This window comes from Mesocricetus auratus, unplaced genomic scaffold (assembly GCF_017639785.1).
Source record: "Mesocricetus auratus isolate SY011 unplaced genomic scaffold, BCM_Maur_2.0 Super-Scaffold_100003, whole genome shotgun sequence".
Taxonomy (NCBI): Eukaryota; Metazoa; Chordata; class Mammalia; order Rodentia; family Cricetidae; genus Mesocricetus; species Mesocricetus auratus.
In genome coordinates, this window is record NW_024429188.1 from 36,461,379 (window position 1) to 36,483,581 (window position 22,203).

At 34.5% G+C, this 22,203-nt stretch overlaps 1 protein-coding gene across 2 annotated transcripts in view; it reads right to left on the bottom strand.

Annotated features, from left to right (window-relative positions):
• Positions 1–22,203, bottom strand: part of Il1rapl1 (interleukin 1 receptor accessory protein like 1) — a 1,266,931-nt gene that overhangs the window by 1,045,927 nt on the left and 198,801 nt on the right. Inside the window, exon 2 of one of the 2 annotated variants that reach the window (XM_040744190.1) lies at positions 21,308–21,406. In XM_040744190.1, coding sequence (XP_040600124.1) covers positions 21,308–21,389 — 82 coding nt within the window. In that variant the 5' untranslated portion in view covers positions 21,390–21,406. Of the gene's footprint in view, positions 1–21,307; positions 21,412–22,203 lie in introns of both variants that reach the window. The other variant, XM_021232992.2, reaches the window with a different exon arrangement.

A 22,203-nucleotide genomic window follows, 5' to 3' on the forward strand; every position in this document is an offset into this window, starting at 1 on the left:
TCTTCAAATTGTATATTTTGCATTTGATTTCGTCCAGTTTGTCCCTGTTTTTCATTATGGGTATGCATATAAGTAATCACTAGTAACCATAGGACACAATCAATACTAGGCTGCCTTGAAATCTCCTTTGACAATATAATTAGTCCAAATCTCTTCAATTTAGACTCAGGCATATTCTTAGGACAAGATCAAACAACATCCACAGTCTTTGCCAAATTATCACAAGAATTATCTCTGACCCATTTGTTAATATGATTCCCATCTGTTACCTTGAAATGAACCTCCATAGCTGACACTGCTCTCAGAATTAAATATTTCAAGTTCCAACTAGGGTGGTTCATTAAACCCCACTTACAGCATTCAACTACTTTCCCAGTCCAAAGTTCCAACATCCACATTCCTTCAAGTAGTATGGTCTGTAAGTCTTACTTTGAGATTAAAATATGTTTTCATACAATTCACCAAATTAAATTGAAAAGGGTTAACGATTTATTTAAATAGAAATAATTCAACTACATAAGGCCTCAAACAAAGAGAGTAATAAATCATGGTGTTTTTACATGACATGTCTGATTGACGAGTATGTAAGATCTAGACCTAAATGAAATAAATGTATATTTGAGCTCAAGGAAGCCATCACATGCACTTATTGTATATACTTAAAAAGAGAGATGATGATTATTTTCATAGTCTAAACATTTCTAATATGAGATTTGATCAACAGATAGAAAACATTTTTTCTTTGTTTGTTTTCAAACTGACCATCTGTACCTATCAGCAATTTCACATCTATTATCATTAGATGCAGGTGGCAAGAATAATTAACACAGCTCATTACATAATAGACCTAATAAGAAAGTGGGCATAATGAATATGGGTTGTAAAACACATTTCAAATAATTTGGCATGAAATAGATTCTTTTACCTTCTAAAACAGCTTGATTTCTATGCTTCTGTTCTCTGTGTAGTTCCCATTGATGCAACATAATCATTTCTAGATATCTAATGGCATATGCATGCAAGCTACCATCAGTATAGAATTTTTTTGTCATAACCAACCTTTGCATTTCAATTCATTTCTAAAATGTGGTTAACAAGATTAAGCATAATCTTATGTAATAAACTTCTGACTTCTTTTTCTTATTTTTTTCTGTTTTCTTTTAAAACCATCTTTTCTCATTTTACATACCAATACCAGTTTCTATTCATTCTCTCCTCCTGTTCTCTCCACCTTCCCCTTACTACACCATCTACCCACTCCTCAGGGAGGCTAAGGTCTCCCATGGGGAGTAATGGAAGCCTAGAATATCTCTGTGAGGCAGAATCAATTCCCTCCCCCCATATCTAGGCTGAGCAAATTATCCCTCCAAAGAGAATCGGTTCCAAAAAGCCAGTTCAAGCACTAGGGATAAATATTGATCTGATTTCAGTTGCCCCACCTGCCCAAGCCACACAACTGTCACCCACATTCAGAAGGCCTAGTTTGGTGCTATTTACATTTCCCTGCTGTCAGTCCACACTCATTAGCTCAGGTCAGTTGTTTCCATGGGTATCCCAAAAATGGTCTTGAACCCTTTGCTCATATTATCACTCCCTGTCTCTTCTACTGAAGTCTAGGAGCTCAGTCCAGTGCTTAACTGTGGAGCTCTGCATTTGCTTCTATCAGTTGCTTGATGAAGGTTCTATGATGATAATTCAGGGAGTCATCAATCTGATAAAGGGGAAGCCCAGGTCAGGTCCCCTCTACACTAATGCTTAGGGTCTTAGCTGGGGTCATCCTTGTTGATTCCTGGGAATTTCTTTTGTTCTGGGTTTCTCAGTAGCCCCATAATGACTCTCTCAATCAAGATATCTTTTTCTTTGCTCTCCTTCTCTGTCCTTCCCGCATCTAATTTATACTATTCACCATGTTCTCCCATCCTATTACCCTCCACCTTCCCTTTCACCTTTCCCCTTCCCACACTCCCAATTTTCTCAGGAGTTCTTGTCTATTTCCCATTCCCAAGGATTCCATGTGAGTCTCTCTTAGGGTCCTTGTTACCTAGGTTCTCTGGGGTCATGGTTATCCTTTGCTTTATGTCTAATATCAACTTATGAGTGCATACCTTGCTTGCCTCTCTGGGTAAGGATCACCTCTCTCAGAATGTGTTATTTTTTCAATTCCATCCATTTTTTTCTGCAAATTTCATGATGTCATTGTTTTGTTTTGTTTGTTTGTTTTTCCACTGAGTAGTACGGCCACTTTGGAAATCAGTACGGTGGTTTCTAAGAAAATTGGGAATCAATTTATCTCAAGACTCAGCAATACCACTCTTGGGCTTATATCCAAAGGATACACTCTCATACCCCAAGGATATTAGCTCAACTGTGTTCATAGTAGCATTATTCATAATAGCCAGAACCTGGAAAAATCTAGATGCTCTGCAACCAAAGAATGGATTAAGAAAATGTGGTACATTTACATAATAGCATACTACTCCGCAGCATAGAAATTTAAATTGGTAATTGTTCAGTACTAATTTGACAAACAAAACTTCATGGCTGGATCATTTCATCACTCTCTAATCATTACTTTCATACTTTTCTGTCATACTCATTCATTACTTTTCATCACTGATTACTGGATGTTGGTCCAATTTCAATAAGCAGTAACCTATATTTATCCTACTCTCTTTCTCAATTCCTTTCCAAAATAGTTTATTTCATTTCCTTGAGTCATTCTGAGCTAACACACTCAGTCTTCCAACTTACGATTCTCGCATCTGAATTATTAGTTATCTACCAAATTTTTGAAGTACCCCATAGTTGTTTGCTATACAATCTATCTTTTATGTATGTTTCTACTCAGCTTGATTGATAATTCCAGGCAAAATTCTTAAGTACAATTTCCATGCCAATGGTTCTTTCCATTTTGATGTTCAATACTGGCTAGTCCAAAGACCTACTTGAAGTCTACTTGAAAAAGCCATTAGGACAGAGGATGAGCAAGGTTATCCCTCCATAGGGAATGATCTCCAAAAAGCCAGCTCATGCACCTGGGATAAGTTCTTGTCCCACTGCCAGAGATCCCCTCCAACAGATAGGTATGCCAAACATTGTTGACTCCCCAAGGGAAGTCTTACATTCTCTGAGGAGTGGTTTGGGGGTGGGAGGGTGGAAGGAAAGGTGGCAAAAATAGGGGATGGAGGAGGAACTGGGGTTAGTTCATAAAATTAAAAAAATGAATGGCATTTAAAAAAAGTAAAGCCATTAAGCTTATCAAATTAAATATATCTAAAACAGAAACTAACTGCTTTCTAAATTCCTTTATCTCAGTAAATAGCCCCCTCATCAAACAACTTGCTCCCAAAAAGTAGTTAAGTAGTCAGCAATATTCTTTACAAAAATCTCATAAAATCCTCGTGCTCTATAACCAATTTCTCAAGTTCTAGTTGCTTCTACTTTTTAACTGTATCCAACCAATGTTTAGCTTGCCATCTTTTACGTTGCAGTTGAGACCTAGTAATAGTTGTCTGTTTCTAGGATGAATTATATAGCCTCTAATTCAACAGCCATAACAATCTTTGAAAACAATTGTGAATCACAGAGTTAAACAGATTGTTCAACAGTTAACAGCATGTATTACTCATGCAGAGAAACTGAGCTCAGGTCCCTATATCCATAGCCGGCAGTTCACAACCATGAGTAACTGCAGCATTAAGTACCTACATACATGTGCACATACAACCCACATGTAGATACACACACACACATATAGATGTTGAAATGTGAATCATAGCCTCTCATTTTTCCTTTTATTATGTCTAATGCCTTCATATTACACTGAAAATAAATATACTAGCTAACTCATGAGTTAGCATAAGGAGCCATGTCTAATTTTCAAAAATTTTGCATTCTGTTCTCTTTGTCTTTATCTGGCCAACCATGAATGCATTAAATTATATTTCACAAATGATTCTTCTATGTTATTGCTGCTTGCCTTTGGTACTCACTGTCCCTTTCGATTCAATCTGCTTTGCTCACAACCCCAAATGAAATCTTCACAAGGAGACAGTTTTGAACACTCTATCTGATGTAACTAGTTCAGTGAATCTCTACTATTCTGGTTTTTTAAATTTATTAACATTAAACATTATAAAATTTTAACTCCACTAAAGTTATATCCTCTATTAAGAAAAGCACCAATACTTTTATCCTAGGTGCCTAGAACAGTAGTGATGCATAGTAAACTACTCAGAACATTATGTGGTGAATTGAAGATACAGTTTAAAAAGACAGGCCCATTATTGGATGAAAATAAATGCTTTATATCAGTTAGTGAGCTCATAGAATGTTCTGATTAAATTAAACATACATGTAACCACCACTATTAAAATAAATAAGACACTAAGAAGTATTTGTAAAACCTGATATATAATGGGTTTACTATTTTAATTTGTATGTCTCAAAACATTCCCTTCAAGTAAGATACTTCTTCAGAAGTATTAACTCTATAATAGCTTTTCATGATACTTGAGGATAAAAGAGAAGTATATTCAGTTACTGAATGAAACCAGTAACATAGAGAAACATACACTTAATCTCTTCCACAAATAGCCCTTGAAAAAGGTTTCACCCAGGGATCATAAACTAAAATATGAATTAAAAATGTATTTTACATATCAGCAACAAATACTTTATTTGTGTTTCTGAACTATTTATTTTTTATTTAAAATATGTGTCCTACTTAATATCCATGTAATTTAAACATTACATTATTTAAATATATAACAGTACAATCATACAAATCCTATGAATAATTCCCAAATTATCTAGGTAAAATAGGAGAACTTCCATTTATATTAAATACACGAATGCTGTTTCTCACTTGTTCCTGTATCAGTACAAGATTATTTTAATTTTATATCTTTGCAATTGGCAGTGATATAGCCATTTAAGTTAAGTTTAATCATGTGCTCAAGTTTACATTTTAGTCATTATTCATTGAACTAATTGGTCCCATTTATAATTTCTCAAACAACATTGGGATAATTTTTTCAAGTAAAGATGTGAATTTAACATCACTATTTCTTTTTTTCCTTTTACTAATTTAAATGGGAAAGAAGTTTGTTTCACATGTCAATCCCAGCTCTCCCTTCCCTTCCTCCCATGCCACCCTACCAAGCCCTTATCCCATCACCTTTATTCAAAGTCTGTAGTATCATTTGGAGCAAGGTCTAGGCCCTACCCCGTGTGTCCAAACTGAGAGATTATCCCTCTATGTGGAGTGGACTCACAAAGTCCATTCTTGTACTGGGGACAAGTATTGATTCATTACCGGAAGTCCCATAGATTAACCATACCTCCAAACTGACAACCTTGTTCAGGGGATCTGGAACAACCCTATGCTGGTTTCCCAGCTTTTAGTCTGGGGTCCATGAGCTCCCCTTATTCATATCAGCTGTTTCTGTGGGTCTCATCAGCCTGGTCATTATTTCTAATCTTGAACTTGATCAGAAATTTCTTCACAATAGAGAACAGATACTATCTAAGCCCTAAACAATTTTCCTCCTATTTTTCTGCCTCTGTCAACTGTGAGGTGAACAGGTAATATTTTATGACTGAAGTGTACAATAACAAAGTGTATCATTCGGCAAGGGAAGGAGAAGTGGGAGACACTGATCGCTACCCCAATGTTACATGACCTATTTAACAAGCTTCGTATACTGTGTTTCCTGCTGCCTGCTTCTCTTGGGATTTCTCTCTTCCCTTCCATCTGAAAGACAACTCACTTCCTCCCAAGTTCTAAATCTCACAGTAAGTTATGTAGAGAAGTCAAACATTAGGGAGTTTTTTTTAAATCTTAAATTAAATACAAAAGGTGTCATACCCAAAATATGATTTTTTTCTGAGTGCTTAACGATCACAAAGTAAAATTCAAATTTAGAATGGTTAAGTAAAAGAATGACAGACACAAAGATTTTTTTCCTTAATTATACTGTCTGGCTTAATCAACTTGGGATAATATGAGGTCTGCATAATAAAATTCTAAGTTTCAAAGTTTTATTTTTCAAGTCATGTAGAAACAGATTTGGGAGGCATAAAAAAGGATAAAACAAAAACCAAAGAATTTAATCAAAATTAAAATAGTTGCCTAAATAAACTCATTATATGCTAGTTTATGAGTCAGGCATCATTTTAGTGAAACATATGTTATTATCTCATTCAGAATATGTCAACAGTGTTATCATTCACGAGGTGATTATAAGAAATAAAGTGTGATAAATAAATATGATTTTGCTTGTGCTAGCTGTAACTCAGAACAAAAGAATGTTAAACTCAAAACACATTTGTATACCATTGTGGTAAAGTGCAAGGGAAAATAAAGACATCAGTAAGTTACAAGTTTTATATAAAGAGTGAGTGATGATTTAGGAATCATAGCACACAGAGTTTGTTAAGGTCTGTGTGTTGCAAACATAAACCAGATCTTTAAATAGTTCATATTATAAAATTGTTCATTAAATAGACAGCATTGCTTAAAAATTCTAGTTGCTAAATGGAAGGATGAACCAAGTACAACAATAGCAACCAGAACAGTTAACAGTAAACAACTTGGAGGAGCAAATCAAAGTTGGATCACTCCACACATGCTGCACAATGAGACTCCCTTCAATTAGCTTCTGTAGATTTTCTCATCACAGACAATTAGAGCTAGTTGCACAAAAATTGTCTCATTCAGAACATGTTTTCAAAGGGTTTACAAGATCCCAGTGGAGCTACCAAACTTCCTTTGTTTTCCTAATTGAAAACTTAGAAGGTAATAACCTCCTCTCAATCCATAGAAAGCCGGAAACCCTAGGATACAAAGCAGTTTCCAAAGAAATTTAAAATAAAATCATGTATCATTAAAAATTGAACAAAACAAACCAAGCATGTCTCCCAAAGAAAGTGAAAACATGCCTTTGAAATAAACAGTAAGTCACCACTGTTCATTGCAGAGTGGCATGTCAGTTATAGAGTGGCAGAATGAATGTGCCAGTTGCCAAATTGAACTAATTCATGTTCTGAATTAAAATAAAACACCCTCAATTCTGTGGGCCACTTCAATTCACCAGTGTTCCTAAGGTTTGCTGTGATCTGTCTTGGGAGAAATACAGGCATTAAACAGCTGCTACGGCTCACATTTCACTCCTCCCAGACATCATTCATTCAGGATTCATTTATTGAGCTTAGGGCTCCATTGCAAAGGGACCTACATGGTCACACATGCGCCAAAATCTTCAAAGGATAAGGAGGAAAGCTCTGTAAAATTCCTATAAATAACAAAATGTGTTGACAAAGTACCCTTTAAACAAATAGAAGAAATTTCATCTGAAGATCCATTTTCCAGCATCAGTTATTCTATCTTTAGCTATTTAATTCCAGTGCGGATTAGCTTCGATAATCAGGAGTGGTCATATCATTTCAACAGCTAAAGGAAAAAAAATTACTTCCCCCATTTCCAGGGAAATACAAACCCTTATAAAACTCTTCACTGGATTGTGTAACAATTGACTTTGCAATGCTCTGTGCAAGATACAGGGAGAGTGAGAGCTTGTAAACCGGAAAGAAATTTTAAGTATACAGACTTGATTCCTCAAAGAACTCCTTCTATTTGAAAAGAGTCACGGAAAACACATAAATCACCAAAGGAAATTTCAGAGAGCTGTGATGATGTTTTAAAATCCAGCAGCCAAATACAAACATGTATAATGCATTAATTATGCAATAATGCCTTATAGTGCAGTGATTCTGAGACATGTTCGCTAATGTGTATATTTTACTTCAATGAGATTAGACTACTTAGTACCATAATAAAAATAAAAAATATGTTATAAAACACAGCACTCATATATCTTAACTTCCTTCAAAGTTTTACATGTTGCATAAAGTAGCCCATTGTTAAAATTGTGTTTTGTGCATGTATAATTACCTTGCTTATAATTTTATATATCTATGTGCATGTGTGTACATATATATGTGTGTGTGTGTGTGACTATCATACTTATTGAAAACCATGTCTTCTGGTGTGTGACTTTAAAGATTTCACATAAATTTCCAGGAGAAGATTTATTGATACAATCCTGCACTTTAACCACAAAACCAGAAAATATTTGAAAGATCTCTGAGGAGAAATTGACCTTAGGGGTATGCTGTGCTGAAAATTTCTGCTACAAGTGATAGATTTGGTTCTAAAGCTGTCATTTGTATTCAGTCTGAATATAAAATATAAAAGATACAGTATCTTGTTCCATCCATTTGCCTGCAAATTTCAAGATGTCATTATTTTCTGTTTTTTGCTTTTTCTTGTTTTTATTTTTTGTTTTTTTTTTGTTTTTACCACTGAGTAGTACTCCATTGTGTAAATATACCATATTTTCTTTATCTATTCTTCAGTTAAGGGGCATCTAGGTTGCTTACAGGTTCTGGATATTACAAATAATGATGGTAAGAACATAGTTGAACAAATGTCCTTGTGGTGTGATTGTGCATTTTGAAGTACATGCCCAAGAGTGGTATTGCTGTGAAATGACATAGATTGATTTCCAGTTTCCTGAGATATCGCCATACTGATTTCCAAAGTGGCTGTACATGTTTGCACTCCCACCAGCAATGGAGGAGTGTTTGCCTTACTCTATGTCCTCTACAACATAAGTTTTTGATCTTAGCCATTCTGACAGGTGCAAGATGGTATACTCAGATTTGTTTTTATTTGCATTTTCCTGATGTCTAAGAGTGTTAAGCAATATCTTAAGTGCCTTTCAGTCATTTGAGATTTCTCTGTTGAGAATTCTCTACTTAGATATGTACACTAATTTTTAATTGGATTATTTGGTGCTTTGGTGTCTAGTTTGTTGAGTTCTTTGTATATTTTGGAGATCAGCCCTCTGTCAGATGTGGGGTTGGTGAAGCTCTTTTCCTAATTTGTATTGCTGTTTTGTCTTCTTGACTGTTTCCTTTACCTTACTGAAGCTTCTCAGTTTTAGGAGGTCAATCTCAATGTCTGTGCTAAACCATTCTGAGTGAGGTAACCCAGATACAGAAAGACAAATATGTAGTGTATTCATTCATAATTGAATATTAGACATAAAACAAAGGATAAGCAGCCTATAATCCACAACTCCAGAAAAGCCAGGAAAAAGGGGGGACCCTAAAAGAAACATATATACCCACCCCCGGAGAAGGGGAAACAGACAAGGTCTCCTGAGTAAATTGGGAGAATGGGGGAGGAGGGAGGAGGGAAGTAGCAGAGAGAATGGGGAGGGGGAGAGGGAAGAGAACTACATGTGGGATCAAGAAAGTTAAGTTGGAGGAAGGACAGAGATGGAGAGTAGAATAAGAGATGTCTTGATAGAGGGAGTTATAATGAGAAACCTGGCACTAGGGAAACTCACAGGTATCCACAAGAATGACCACCAACCAAGAATCTAAGCAATAGTAGAGAGGCTTCCTTAAATGTCCTTCCCATACAATGAGATTGATGACTGCCTTAAATGGCATCATAAAGCCTTCATCCAGGAACTGATGGAAGCAGAAGCAGAGATTCATAGCTAAGCACTGAGCCAAACTCCTGGAGTCCAGTTGTAGAGAGGGAGAAGTGACGAGCAAAGGGGTCAACACCATGATGGGGAAACCCACAGAGACAGCTGACTGAGTAAGTAGGAGCTCATAGACTCCAGTCTGACAGCTAGGAAACCCGCATAAGATCAAACTAGGCCCCCTGAACATGGGTGTCAGTTGGAGGGCTTGGGTGGTCTATGGGTCTGCTGGCAGTGGAACAAGTACATGAACTGGCTTTTTGGAAGAAGGATACCTTGCTCAGCCTAGATAAAGGGCAAGGCCTTTGGTCCTGCCCCAAATGGTGTGGCAGACTTTGTTCATTCCCCATGGGAGGCCTCACCCTCTCTGAGGAATGTATGGGGGAAGTGAGATGGGGAGACAGTGGGGAGACTGGAGGGAAAGGGAACTTGGATTGATATGTAAAATAAGATTGTTTTAAAAATTATAAAAGATACATTATGTTGAAAATCTATCTATGTATTTGATAAGAAAGAATAAAAACTAGAAATGTTATGCTAGCTATTAATGCTTAACAGATTTTTTAGTTAAATAAGAACAGAGTTAACCTCACCTTCCTCTTTCCATTGTACAACCACTAATTTTAATTGATTCCAGTTATTACTAGCAACCAATATCATTTTTATATCCTTTTCTAGTCTTAGTACCATTGCCCAAATGCAAAGGTATTTAAAACTATTTCCTCCATTTCCAACCTCTGACAAAGTAGTCCAGGCTAGACTCAAAATCACAGTACAAACAATCCTGGCCTCCACCTTGAAGCAATAATACAGACTCAGTCTCTGGTATATTGAGATTATAGATGTATACCACTACACCTGACTAGAACGTTTTCTTTTAAAATATTTCTATCTTTCCTTTTAGTCTTTCTTCTGGAAGATATGAAGACAACAATTTTTGAGCAAGATAATTTTGCCTAGTTAATAGTTCTTTGCATTTGGCTTTGCTGTACTCAAGTGGTATCATATTTTATTGCAAACAGTCTATGAATAGTAGGAAAATATAAGCTAGGAATTACAAAATTGTCCATAAAGGTTCTTTATTTTTAATAATCTACCACTAACTCTTAGTTATATTATCAAGAAAAAATTACTTAGTGTTTATCTAGTTTTGATTCTTGAACTATTAAAGTTACAATGTTTTTTGGTTTTAAGGATCCTGTCATTCTATCACAAAAGCAGAAGGAATAGTATACTACAAGGCAGTTTAGGTTATATACGTAGGGAAGTTTGATGTTTTTTAAAAAGCATGAAATAAAAATATGAACTGGCAAGCTTGGAATAGAAGAAACTTTGTATACAAATATACTTGACCATCATTTTACATTCGATGGAAAAGGGCTACAAATTAGTATACCTTAATATGTAATTATATCTCAATTTCAAATTATAAAGACAATGACATGAAAATAATGTTCTAAAATAATAGAACTTTGACGTCTCCTTAAAACTCCCAATACAGTCTTAATAAACTATAGCATGAAACATGTAGCAAAACAGCTAAAGAATTTGGAGAAAATGCAAGTTTGTGAGATGCTAGCATCAAGTTAATTTCTGATTAATAATTCCTTGAAAAAGTGCTACCACATTCAATTGCTTTTTTATTTTCATGTTTATTGATGCATTTTTATCAATGACAAAAAGCCACAAGATGGCATTGGAGAGTCCAATTACTTTACAGAATATATTTAGGAGAAAAACTGGAGTAATCCTAGAAGCCTTTTTTTTCTGATACAAAATACATTCCAAGGAAAAAATAAGGAGTTCTCTACAATATGGAAATTTTTTCTTGGCATATACAAATCTAATTTCCCGTTACTGTCCACACACATAATATTTCCATCACACATAGGGAAGTAACTGAAATGTGCATTTGAGATTAAAATAAATCAATGTAACAAACCTAAATAGAAACTACTGTCATGTGGTTAGTAAAATACAGATAATAAGCAATGTGAAGAAAACTTAGAGAAGAGCTTTGGTCACAGCTTTTTGAAAACATCCTTATATATGACCCTCAGATATTACAACTTGGAGATATTGTCTAGTAACTTTGTCTTCAGTCAACACTTACAATGCACAGTTATCATAAAAGACCATAAATCTACTGAAGAAAATTTGTCTTGTTCTGTTTTTAAAATCTAATGAAAACACAGTTGATTATTATGAAATGTCAAAGTCACTTTTACATCTATACACTACATCCTGCAAGGAAATTTTTTTGGCAAAGGGGCTCACTGGCCTGGAACTCACTATTAATATAAGGTTGTCTTTGAACTCACAGTGATCCACTTGCCTCTGCCTCCCCAGTGCCAGGATTAAAGGCCTGTAGCAACAACATGCCTATCAAGACAAACAAATTTAGTGTTGTAAAATGTGCTTGCTTCTTAAACACTAACCAACATTCATGTTTTTCCTTAACTGAAAGTTTGTTTTAAACTGATACTCTCTGGTTCATGGTGGTAAGACAAACTGCAAAGGAGAAAGGGGAAAGTAACAAACAATGAATTCAAATTATGGGTGTTCGTCCCAAACCTTATCTGTATCAAAATTCCTGATCAATTTTCAAATAAATAAAATAGGTTGCAGAACAAAAATGTCATTTTTATAGCACTGAGTCTGTTCTGAAAATGTTCATTGGTACATGATAAATTAACAAAAATATGAACCATCATTTGTCCTGATGTTATTATGAATTAAAATTTCTTCTTTATGAATGGGAAACAAGGAATTGAGAGATTCATGGATTTATTCCACTAAACAATGTTTAATAGGCTTTGGGTTGAAATCTCAGGGCCTTTGTTTCCTATGCTATAAATTTCATGATTGTCACAGATCAACCTAAACCATTTCTGGAAAAATAATTGAACACAGGAGTTTTTAGGGATCATTGCAGATTAAAATTGGAATGCCAATATCAGCTTTCTTAAGGGATAAACTGTAAACAGGTTTAGAGCTAACATGAAGATTAACTATAGAAGTGTCTAATATGCTTCTCTTTGTATAACGTAAAGGGATTTAAAACATAATAGTATGGCCCTATCTTGGGTTTATTGTTTGTCACACATACTTTAATTTGGATAAAAGACATTTTGATTGGGAAAATTTTCAGTAATAAAATTTTCACCAATATGGACAACCAGGAATTTATATTTGTTTTATTGAAACAGAAAAAATATTCCAAGTTCCAAATCACTGAATAAACATTTAAAACTAAATATCATTCTTATATACTGTTTTTGTATAACAAGGGAGTTTATAAACATACATAAATTTGAGAAGATTTTTGGGGTCGTGGAAAGAGTTGAAAAAATAATAGAGGAGGGGAAATTATGCAAATGCAGTATTACTTTATGAAATAGTAAAAAGGCAAATAGAAATAAAAATATACAAATTAAATCAACTGCTTTCATACTTTTTTACTCTCAACTTCCACCCTCCTAAATTTTGATTTAGTGATTCATTTTCACTCTCTTACTTAACTTCTGAACTTAAATCATTCTCATTTTGAAGACTTTTCCTCTCTTGGTTTCCAGAAAAGTCCTGATTCTCCTTTCTTCTCTTCAATCTTTCTTTTCATTACTTTTTATGACAGGCTGCTCTTTGTCTTGCAACCTCTTCAAGGTCAGTCGATCCTTCTCATTTCCTTTCTGTTCTCTCTAGACGGTCTTATTCCACCACACTACCCTCAATATGTGGATAAACAAAACATATACCTATTGCCTGGACTTTTATAATCTAATGAAAGGTTCTCCCTCCTAAAAGGTATGTCCAGTTAACACTGAGAAGATGTCCCTGAACTTGAAGTCTATTTGCTAATGCAGTAAAGAATTTCAAGATAATCATTAAGAATTATCAGAAGTATATACTAAAGGTACTTATGTGAGAAATTTAGAAACAATGCCATGTAAGGGTCCAGTGAAATCTACAAACCAAGGACCAACTGAAACCTGCAGAATCTAGGAAAGCCAATGAAGTTTCCAGGTCTTTAGAAGCATGGCTCTTGATTTCAGAAGTCTCATTTCCCAAACTTCAAGACAATTTTTTCTATTGTTTTAAGAAACCCTCTATGTCATATTTGTCACAACAGCCAGGGGAACTTTAGGGCAAAAATTCATCCGCTCAATAGTACCACTGCCATGGCTCATGTCGCCACAACTAAACTTATTCCATCTCCTAGTCTGAATAAATTGCCCTCCTTCCCTCTGTAATCAGCAACACCATCAATGCATATTCTCAAATTAGTTCATAATCCATCCAAAATATCCACCTGATACTATTAATTCTCCTTCAGAAACATATTTTATCATTCCCCTTTACTCCTTTTCATGCTCTCAATAAATCTTGGTATGATTTTCATTGAGTTCTTCCCTGGTCAATCATAAATCCCACCAGTCTTTCTCATGGGGAGGATTACCTGTCTAAGACTATATTTCACTCTGTTGTCTCTTCCTTTCTGTGTTAAGGCAGATTTCCTGTTGGAGTTCTTCAGATGTTTATAGCCTCATTACATAGACAACAAGTAGCTTCATCTTAATCATACACAGAAAACAGCAGTAAATAGGTCTTCATCATATAAACTAAAGTTCTTATGGAAAAGATTTAAAGTAATTAAACACTGAGTTAAAACTTTACCTTACAATATAAAACCCAAAATCCCTTATGGGACATTGAATACCTTTACTTTCTACTACCCCATTGTATTTTTGAAGATAATTCTTATTGCTCCCTTTAAGTAAATAGTCACTCAAGTTTCTCTGCTTCTGAGACCTCTAGTATGACTGATGGAATCACAATCCTCCCATTACAAAATGATTCTCTTTGCCACTTTCTTTATAGCCTCCTATGTCCAACTCATAATCAACCTCAATGTTTTCTGACTTTAAAAATTGCTGTATCTTCTGTCTTTCCTATTCTCACTGCTGTTACTTTGATTCCTATTGTCATTTTTGTATTCATATTCTTCTCCCACCACTTAGAAAGAACAAATACTTTTTCAATTGAACACAAGGAAAATGTTTGTTTCTAAAAGCATTTTGTGGAGTGAGAATGCAACTTAAGTATGCCCATATTTTCAAGCATCATTAGTGTCTGCTTGCTATTTTTTCCTTCATAGTTCCTTTTTCTTCCCTTTCCTCTGACCTTCATTTCTTGTTCCTCCCTTTTCACTACAGGTACCTCAGGATCTTCTGACCCATCTAACAAAAACTATGCAACATATTTGTTCCTATTTCTGCCTGGGCTCTGAATGCCCATTCTTTCTATAGTCTTCAATCCAGTTCAGTGAGATTTGTGTTTGAATTAGTAAATCATAAGTTGGAGTAAGCAAAATAAAGTTGGCTGAAATATGTTTACATTCTTATCCCTAAAACCAGTGATTATGATATTATATCACCTAAAAAGGGTATTTTGCAAATTTGATTAAATTACAGACTTAATTACTAGGGGTATCATCCTGAATTATCTTAGAATACCCATAATAATCTCAAGTATTTATAAGTGGGAGAAAGAGGCAAAAGAGTTAGAGTCAGAGTCAGAGAAAACTCTGAGACAGTGCAACCACAAATGCAACGAAAAAGCAAGGAAAAGAAAAGAGGGAATCTTATCTATAATCTCCCAAATCCCAACAGCTTTGAATGGTTAACCCCAATAAATATGATTAGACACTTAAGCATCATAACTGTGCCATTCTTCTGTATTTATTAACTTGAAATAGTACATCCCCTAAGATCTTAGTTATCTTTAAAGTGTTATACATGTTGTCTTTTCTCTTACTCATGCAAACTGACTGTGAATGTACTTAATTCACCATGACTGGCTTTAATCTATAGCAATTATATAAAGTGGCATTGACAGAGACTGTTAAGTTGGCAATGAAATTGAAATGTACACCATAAATGATTATTATAAAAAGAAACTGGATGACCTTCTGGTTAGGTACTGGGTTATATATTTGTCAGACTTACTATAATTAAAGGCATTGTCTCCATTATAATGGAGTTTGTGATATATCTCATTTCATGCTTTATTTTTAAAAGTACAAAGTATAAGATAATTTTTCAATAAATAAACATTCTGCATTTTTAACTTTAAAAGGTAAGGAAAAGCTCAGAAGTTTTGCTTGACAAACTATCCCAAAGGAAAATAAAGAGAAATGCCTCATGCTTTTTGACATATTTGACAAACTGAGAATAAACACATGGTAATATAATAAAAGGCAGATGCTGAGGGACTAGGTTGTCTCTTAATTATGTAGAATTAAGTTCATTTACTTTCAGGAAGGCCCAAGAGAACTAATAATCATAAATCACGTTGGCATTAGGTAAAAGCCCCCCCACATGGCATTTTCTTTTCTATAAAATTAAATTTATCTTGCTTAGCAGTGTAATATCTATTACTTAAATAAATGAAGATTCATAAATAAACAAATGTTAGACCCTAAACTATGTCTTTGGATATTTATCTACTGTTTATTTTTAGAAATTATCTGGGCCCAAACTCTGTAGTTTCAATAAACCTCTTGAGGCTTGTCTTCCTCATGCTGTCAGGGAGAATTTCTTCTAAATCATTTTCCCCAAACAGGTGTCTCTTGGCAGGCCCTAGAATAAAGAGAATAGACACTTCCTGCAGCAATCCTCTTACTGAGTAACAACTTACTTCTCTATGGAATTTTTATGTATCATTAATCTTCTATAGAATAATATGAACTTTATGATTCATGCAACATGGCCACTTAGCCCTCTCTATATGCTCTAATAAGTATGAGAACATTTTCCTATGATCAACACTTCATGTGTCCACCATCAAGAGCTCTACTCCATTCTACTCCATAAAATGGAAATTTCTGATCAATATGGTCAAAACTAAGCTCTTGGCACAGTAATACTAGTACCACTTTAGTCAGCATTAAGTCCGGTAAAATTCCATTGCAGAACTATCTGAAGAGTTACTTCTCCTTTTTTCTAACAGATTGTGGACTATATTCCAAAATTTCAAAAAACATAGTTTATAAAAGTACTTTGTTTTCATTTAAACCCCTAGCATTTTCCATGGGTTGCTTATCCTGAGTTTCTCTTTCCTCCTTTACTAGACTCAAACAATATTATAACGAGCTCTTTTTTAAGAAATAAAACAGGCTTGTTCTTTTGTTTGTTATCCTTCCTTCCTTCATCCCTACCCACCTATCTTCCTTTCTTACTTAAAGGAAGGTTTTCTGTGTACACACTGTAGGCCTGGAACTCACTATGCAAATCAGGCTTTTGTTAGGATTAAAAGTGTCTAGAACCACACTCAATCAACTACAGTTTTTCTTACATACCTCTATTTTGTTTTGCTATTATTTTTGTAATACTGTGGTGGCCCTTTATCATTTTCATTGAATACTAAAACCACTCATCACTTACTAAATCACTTGATTATTCACTTATTAAGATATTTCTATAACTAGAGGGATTAAAAAATTAAAATGACAGAAAGTTAGGTGGTCAAGAAAGGAAGGGTGGATCTGGGAGGACTTATTTAAAAGATGAATGTGAAAAAATACATCATATTAAATTCTCAAAGAAGCAATAAAACTAATAACAAATACAACTGATTGAAAATCAAAACTAGGTTAAGTACTGAGCTGAACTCAAGAAAGCCAGTAACAGAGAGGGAGGATTGATGATCAAAGGGATTAAGACTGGGCTGTTTAACCCCCAGAAACAGCTGACCAGACAAAGGTTAACTCTTGAATCCCAGGCATCAGCCTGGGAATCCAGCATGGGACTGATCAAGACCCCCTGAATCTGGGTGTCAGTGAGGAGGCCTAGGTAATCTATTGAGCCTTGGGCAGCAGATCAGTACCCATCCCAAGTATACACACGGACTTTGGACTCCCATAGAACAATGTGAGGTGCACTCTCACCCTGAACTCTTGGGGAAGGGTCTAGGCCCTGCCCTATATGAAATGACAGACTATGGACACCCCCATGGAGGGCCTCACCCTCCCTGGGGGAATGAGGGGATAACGGGGGGGGGTGGGGGGAGGGCGCGGGAGGAGGGGAGGGAAAGGGAGAGGGACCTGGAACTGACTTGTGAAGCAACCTTGTTTTTTATCTAAATTTAAACTGGAAAATAAAATAAAAAATAAATAAATTAAAAAAAATATATATATAAAGGAACCCTGGTTGATTTGTTATTGTTACTTTATGTGATAGAAAAGAATATGTTTTAGGCTTTACCTTTCTGAACAAAATAATTATAATATTTTATAGTTAGAAAGAACCAGTTGTCTGTGTTGTTGTATATATATATATATATATTTCTAACACTAGGCAGGATCACAAACTTCACCTATGGAGATGTGGCATGTACTTCTGTGATAGTCCGCCTTGCATATCATACATAAGACTGATTAAATCAGTTCTACAAAGACACAACAGCAATATCAAAGTGAGTTGTTTTTACTGGAAATCTACAATAAAATAAAAAAGCAGGGTCAGAGGGATGGAAAAAGAAGAAGGGACAAGGAAATGAGGGGAAAGGATTCCAGGTATGGATAGGAGAGAAGAGGATAGTAAAATAAGGAAGTGGACAATATAGGAGAGGAGGAAAGGTAGTGAATAGAATAGAAATAAGCAAGGAAAAAAATCAAATAGGAATAATAAGTGACAGTGTATAATGCCCTCTTCTCCTCGTGTTCTGCTTCCCCCACCTCCCTTCTATCACCCGCCATTTGCTCCTTCTCAATTTCCATTCAGATGAGGTAAAGCCGCCCATGTAGGATATCATGGACTATTAATAGACATCTAGGTAGCTGGCATGGGACCAACCTAGGCCCGTTGCATCTGAGACGTAAGGAATTTTAAAGCAAGTATTTTCTTAATATGCTTTTGTAAAAAAAATAACAATTGAGAGAAACTCCATGCTTACTTACTAAATTGTTGTGATATTTCACACATTTGTGGAGAGTGGCAATATTAGTAGTCTGTACCTTCAAGTACTGCCTAGATATTTACATGTAAGATTGTTTCATAATAAACGATCTATTGTATAGCAACAGCTGAATATTTGATCCTAGAAAAATACTTGATTATTAATGTATGCACACCCTTTGGCCATTACTTGAGAGACCAGATTCAATCCTCATCACACACATATCAGAAATGATTACTTAAAATGAAATATAAATTTATATTTTGAATATTATAACTCAGGAGGCAATAGTATTATAAGTGCCTTATGCGATATAATTTGTTCCTTAAATTAATAGCAGGAGGGATATAAGCCAAGGTGATAAAATTGTACCTCTGTTTGTACAGGAGCTGCCATTGCTTTCCAATTAGTTTTGCTAATGAGAAACAAATACTTCTTTCTAAATTTTTATGGAATGACCTTATGTTAAAGTCTTAAGCAACCACTACACTCAATTAATGTACCATAAAACTCAACATTCCATTGTGAATTTTAGTCAAGTTTATATATTGTTAATAATTGAAATATCTCCTTTTTCCTCTGGTCACATAGAAACAAAAATAATATATTTTAGTATAACACACTTGAAAAGCATTGGATCTTGAATTGTGTTTATTGAACCTTGTAAAGATTCATAAAATCAAAACAAATATAAATGAGAATAGAAATAAGTAGCTATCTTAGTTAATATTCAAGATCAAACATCAAAAACTGATTCTGATTCTCAGACCTTGGTGCCTCTGGTGTTGTCAATTAGGATGGTTGTGAAGATGCCAAGGGCACTCCTCAGTAATGATTCTATTCAGTAAGCTACATATATCTGTTTCTCTTATGGAGAGCAGCCATGGTAACAAGCATAGTTAAAAATGAGTGAATGCTATGAAAGTTCATGAAACAATGTTGTATTTCAAGTTTTACACTCACGACCGCCAAACCACCTGAACAGACTAACATTCATTTGAATCTTAACACACACACACACATTGAGAGGAAGCAGTTCCAATTGAAATTATAGGGAAGAATTAGCAAGGCAAATGTTTCACTTACCTTCTTTGTTGTTTTACATAGGTATATAATGACACATTTGGTTTGAGAAGTGAGAAGTAGGTATGTGACAATTACATTCGTAAACTGAACAGTGCATGATATTAGAATTCCTGTCTAATTTAGGACATCATCTTAATAATGGTCTCATAATTTAGATTCATATCATTAAAATGAAGTTTACATGTGAAACAAGTCATTGAACCATTTTTAAGTCTCTAGAGAAAGATATATGAATTGTCTAGCTGTCCCGTATTTCCAGGTCTGCTCTAAATTTCTCAAACATAGGAAGCACCACTTTGATTAAAAAACAAAGAAGTTCTTGCTGCTAACGCAGAGCTTATATAGAATAGACCTGTCACCACTATTTTATGATGAGAAAAGGTCACATTTGCATTTCAATAAATCATACATCTGACATATGCAGAAAGAACTGAAAAAGCATATTTTATGCAATGAGCTATAATAAACAGGAAAATGAAGCTTTTAATATTTAATCAACAATCATAATATCAGCTTATTATTTTCTTGCATCCAAAACTATCTACAAAAATGGAGGAAATAAAATGTAAAATTACAAACATTATTTTTCTACATTTCCTACTACCACAGCAATTCATCTAAAAGCAGCATCATCAAAATTTCTATGGTAACTAATAGGCTCAGTTAAACTAACTTTTACTGAACCCACACACAAATCCTTTCCCAATTTCACGCCAAGCTTTATGTGCAGGAGGAGGTTCCCGAAAGCTGAAGACTGCCCACTTCCTTTACACGTGTCAGTTTCCACTATCCCATCAACAAGGAGCAGAGGCTATATTATTCCAAATCATGGTATCACAGCACTATGACTTTTTGAGACTCACCACAATCTTTGCCTTTGTCTCTTGAAGTCTCAAAGAGATCACACTCTAGCTAGAGCAACTAAACTCAATTCCTCCATTCTTCTTTATGCCTAAAAGCTATACCTTCAAAATTAAAATAATCCCAAGTGAAGTGGGAAAATGGCAATGCTAAATCATATCAATAGCCTAATAGACAGAACTTATCATCAACATGTATTCATTTGAGCATTATATGATTCCCCAACTCCAACTATATGTTCCCCAACTCCAACTATGAATAGACAATTGGACAATAATGTGCCTAATAGCATGTAAATAGTCTGGATTTCAACAATAATTGTGTCATCATCATGTTTCATTACCATTTTATTCTTTTTCTTGCAAAAATATTAGAGTAAATGACACATTCTCTTTTTAAATGACGCTATTTTTACTTTAAATCTTTGTAAGTAATCCAACAAAACAGCTGACATGGGGCCCTTGAAAGAAACCACTACAGACATAGCTAATAAGAAAATAATAGTATTAAGAAGTAAGGTAAAAAATCCATAATAATGTTCCATAAAACAATGATACTCTGTAAGAGAACATCAAAAATCACATTGTTTAATAGAATCTAAATGAAAATGTTTGTTATAGAAGCTATCCCAGGTTCAAATTCATTGTAATAAACAAGATAAGTCACATTATTTTCACACACTAGCACTTGTGATTGCTTATTAATACCCTTACTATTTCCCTATATACCTAAGATATCTACATAACATGGATATTCCTAACACTTCTAAACTTCTCATAAATAATGTATATATTCAGTCACTTTAAATGATAAAAAAAATGAGAACTAAAAGGGGCATTTCTTACCAGAACCTCTTTTGGTCACAACCTTCAGACTCTGAGTGAATGTAGCATATAAGAGAATCAAATGCGGAATCGGAGCTTTCATCTTCCAGTTTTTAAAGGCTGTTCTTTAAAGGAAAAAGAAAAAGAAACATAATTTAAAAGATTTGGTAGTACATTATAAGAATTTTGTATACATCTATTTCTGGAATCATGCTATATATCCTTGGCTGACCTTAAACTCATGACTCTCTCCAGCTTTAGTCACCTTAGTGGTGGGGTTTCAGGTATGAACTAATGTGCCTGGCTCTTGTGAAGCTTTGTCTCATGGATATTTGAGGCAATAAGGAAAGAATATCACAAAGAGTATCTATATTATAGTTTCGAATAAATTATACTTCGTAAGTTAAATCAAAGTCAGTAATGGTCAAAGTATATTTCCATAAGCTTCTCAGAATGATTTCAGATCATATATTCAATTAGGGTTCAGAATTTCTCCCAATGCAGAGACCCAACTTTTCTTTAAATCGTGAAAACAATGTCTTGATTTTGCTTACAATTTATTTTAATACACATTACTGAAATCAATATTTTACAATATCCATTTCTGGAACACAGTGTGATTTTTCTTTAGAAACAAAATTGTATCAATTGTGTGTCTCTGATGACCTGTGATACTGCAACCATCTTTCAAAAACATTGAAAACCAAATTTCAGAAAAAATTTAAGACACTTGTCTATGTTGACTGATAGAAGATACTGTCGAAAACATCTACGAAAACTTATGTCATCATCTACTATAAATGTCTGCTTAGGTCACTAAGAAGAACACTGTAATACTGTTTCCATTTCCAAAAGGAAAAATATTTTCTTTAAAATAAACAACTATACATTCTTTCCCTAAAATATCATCAATTTTC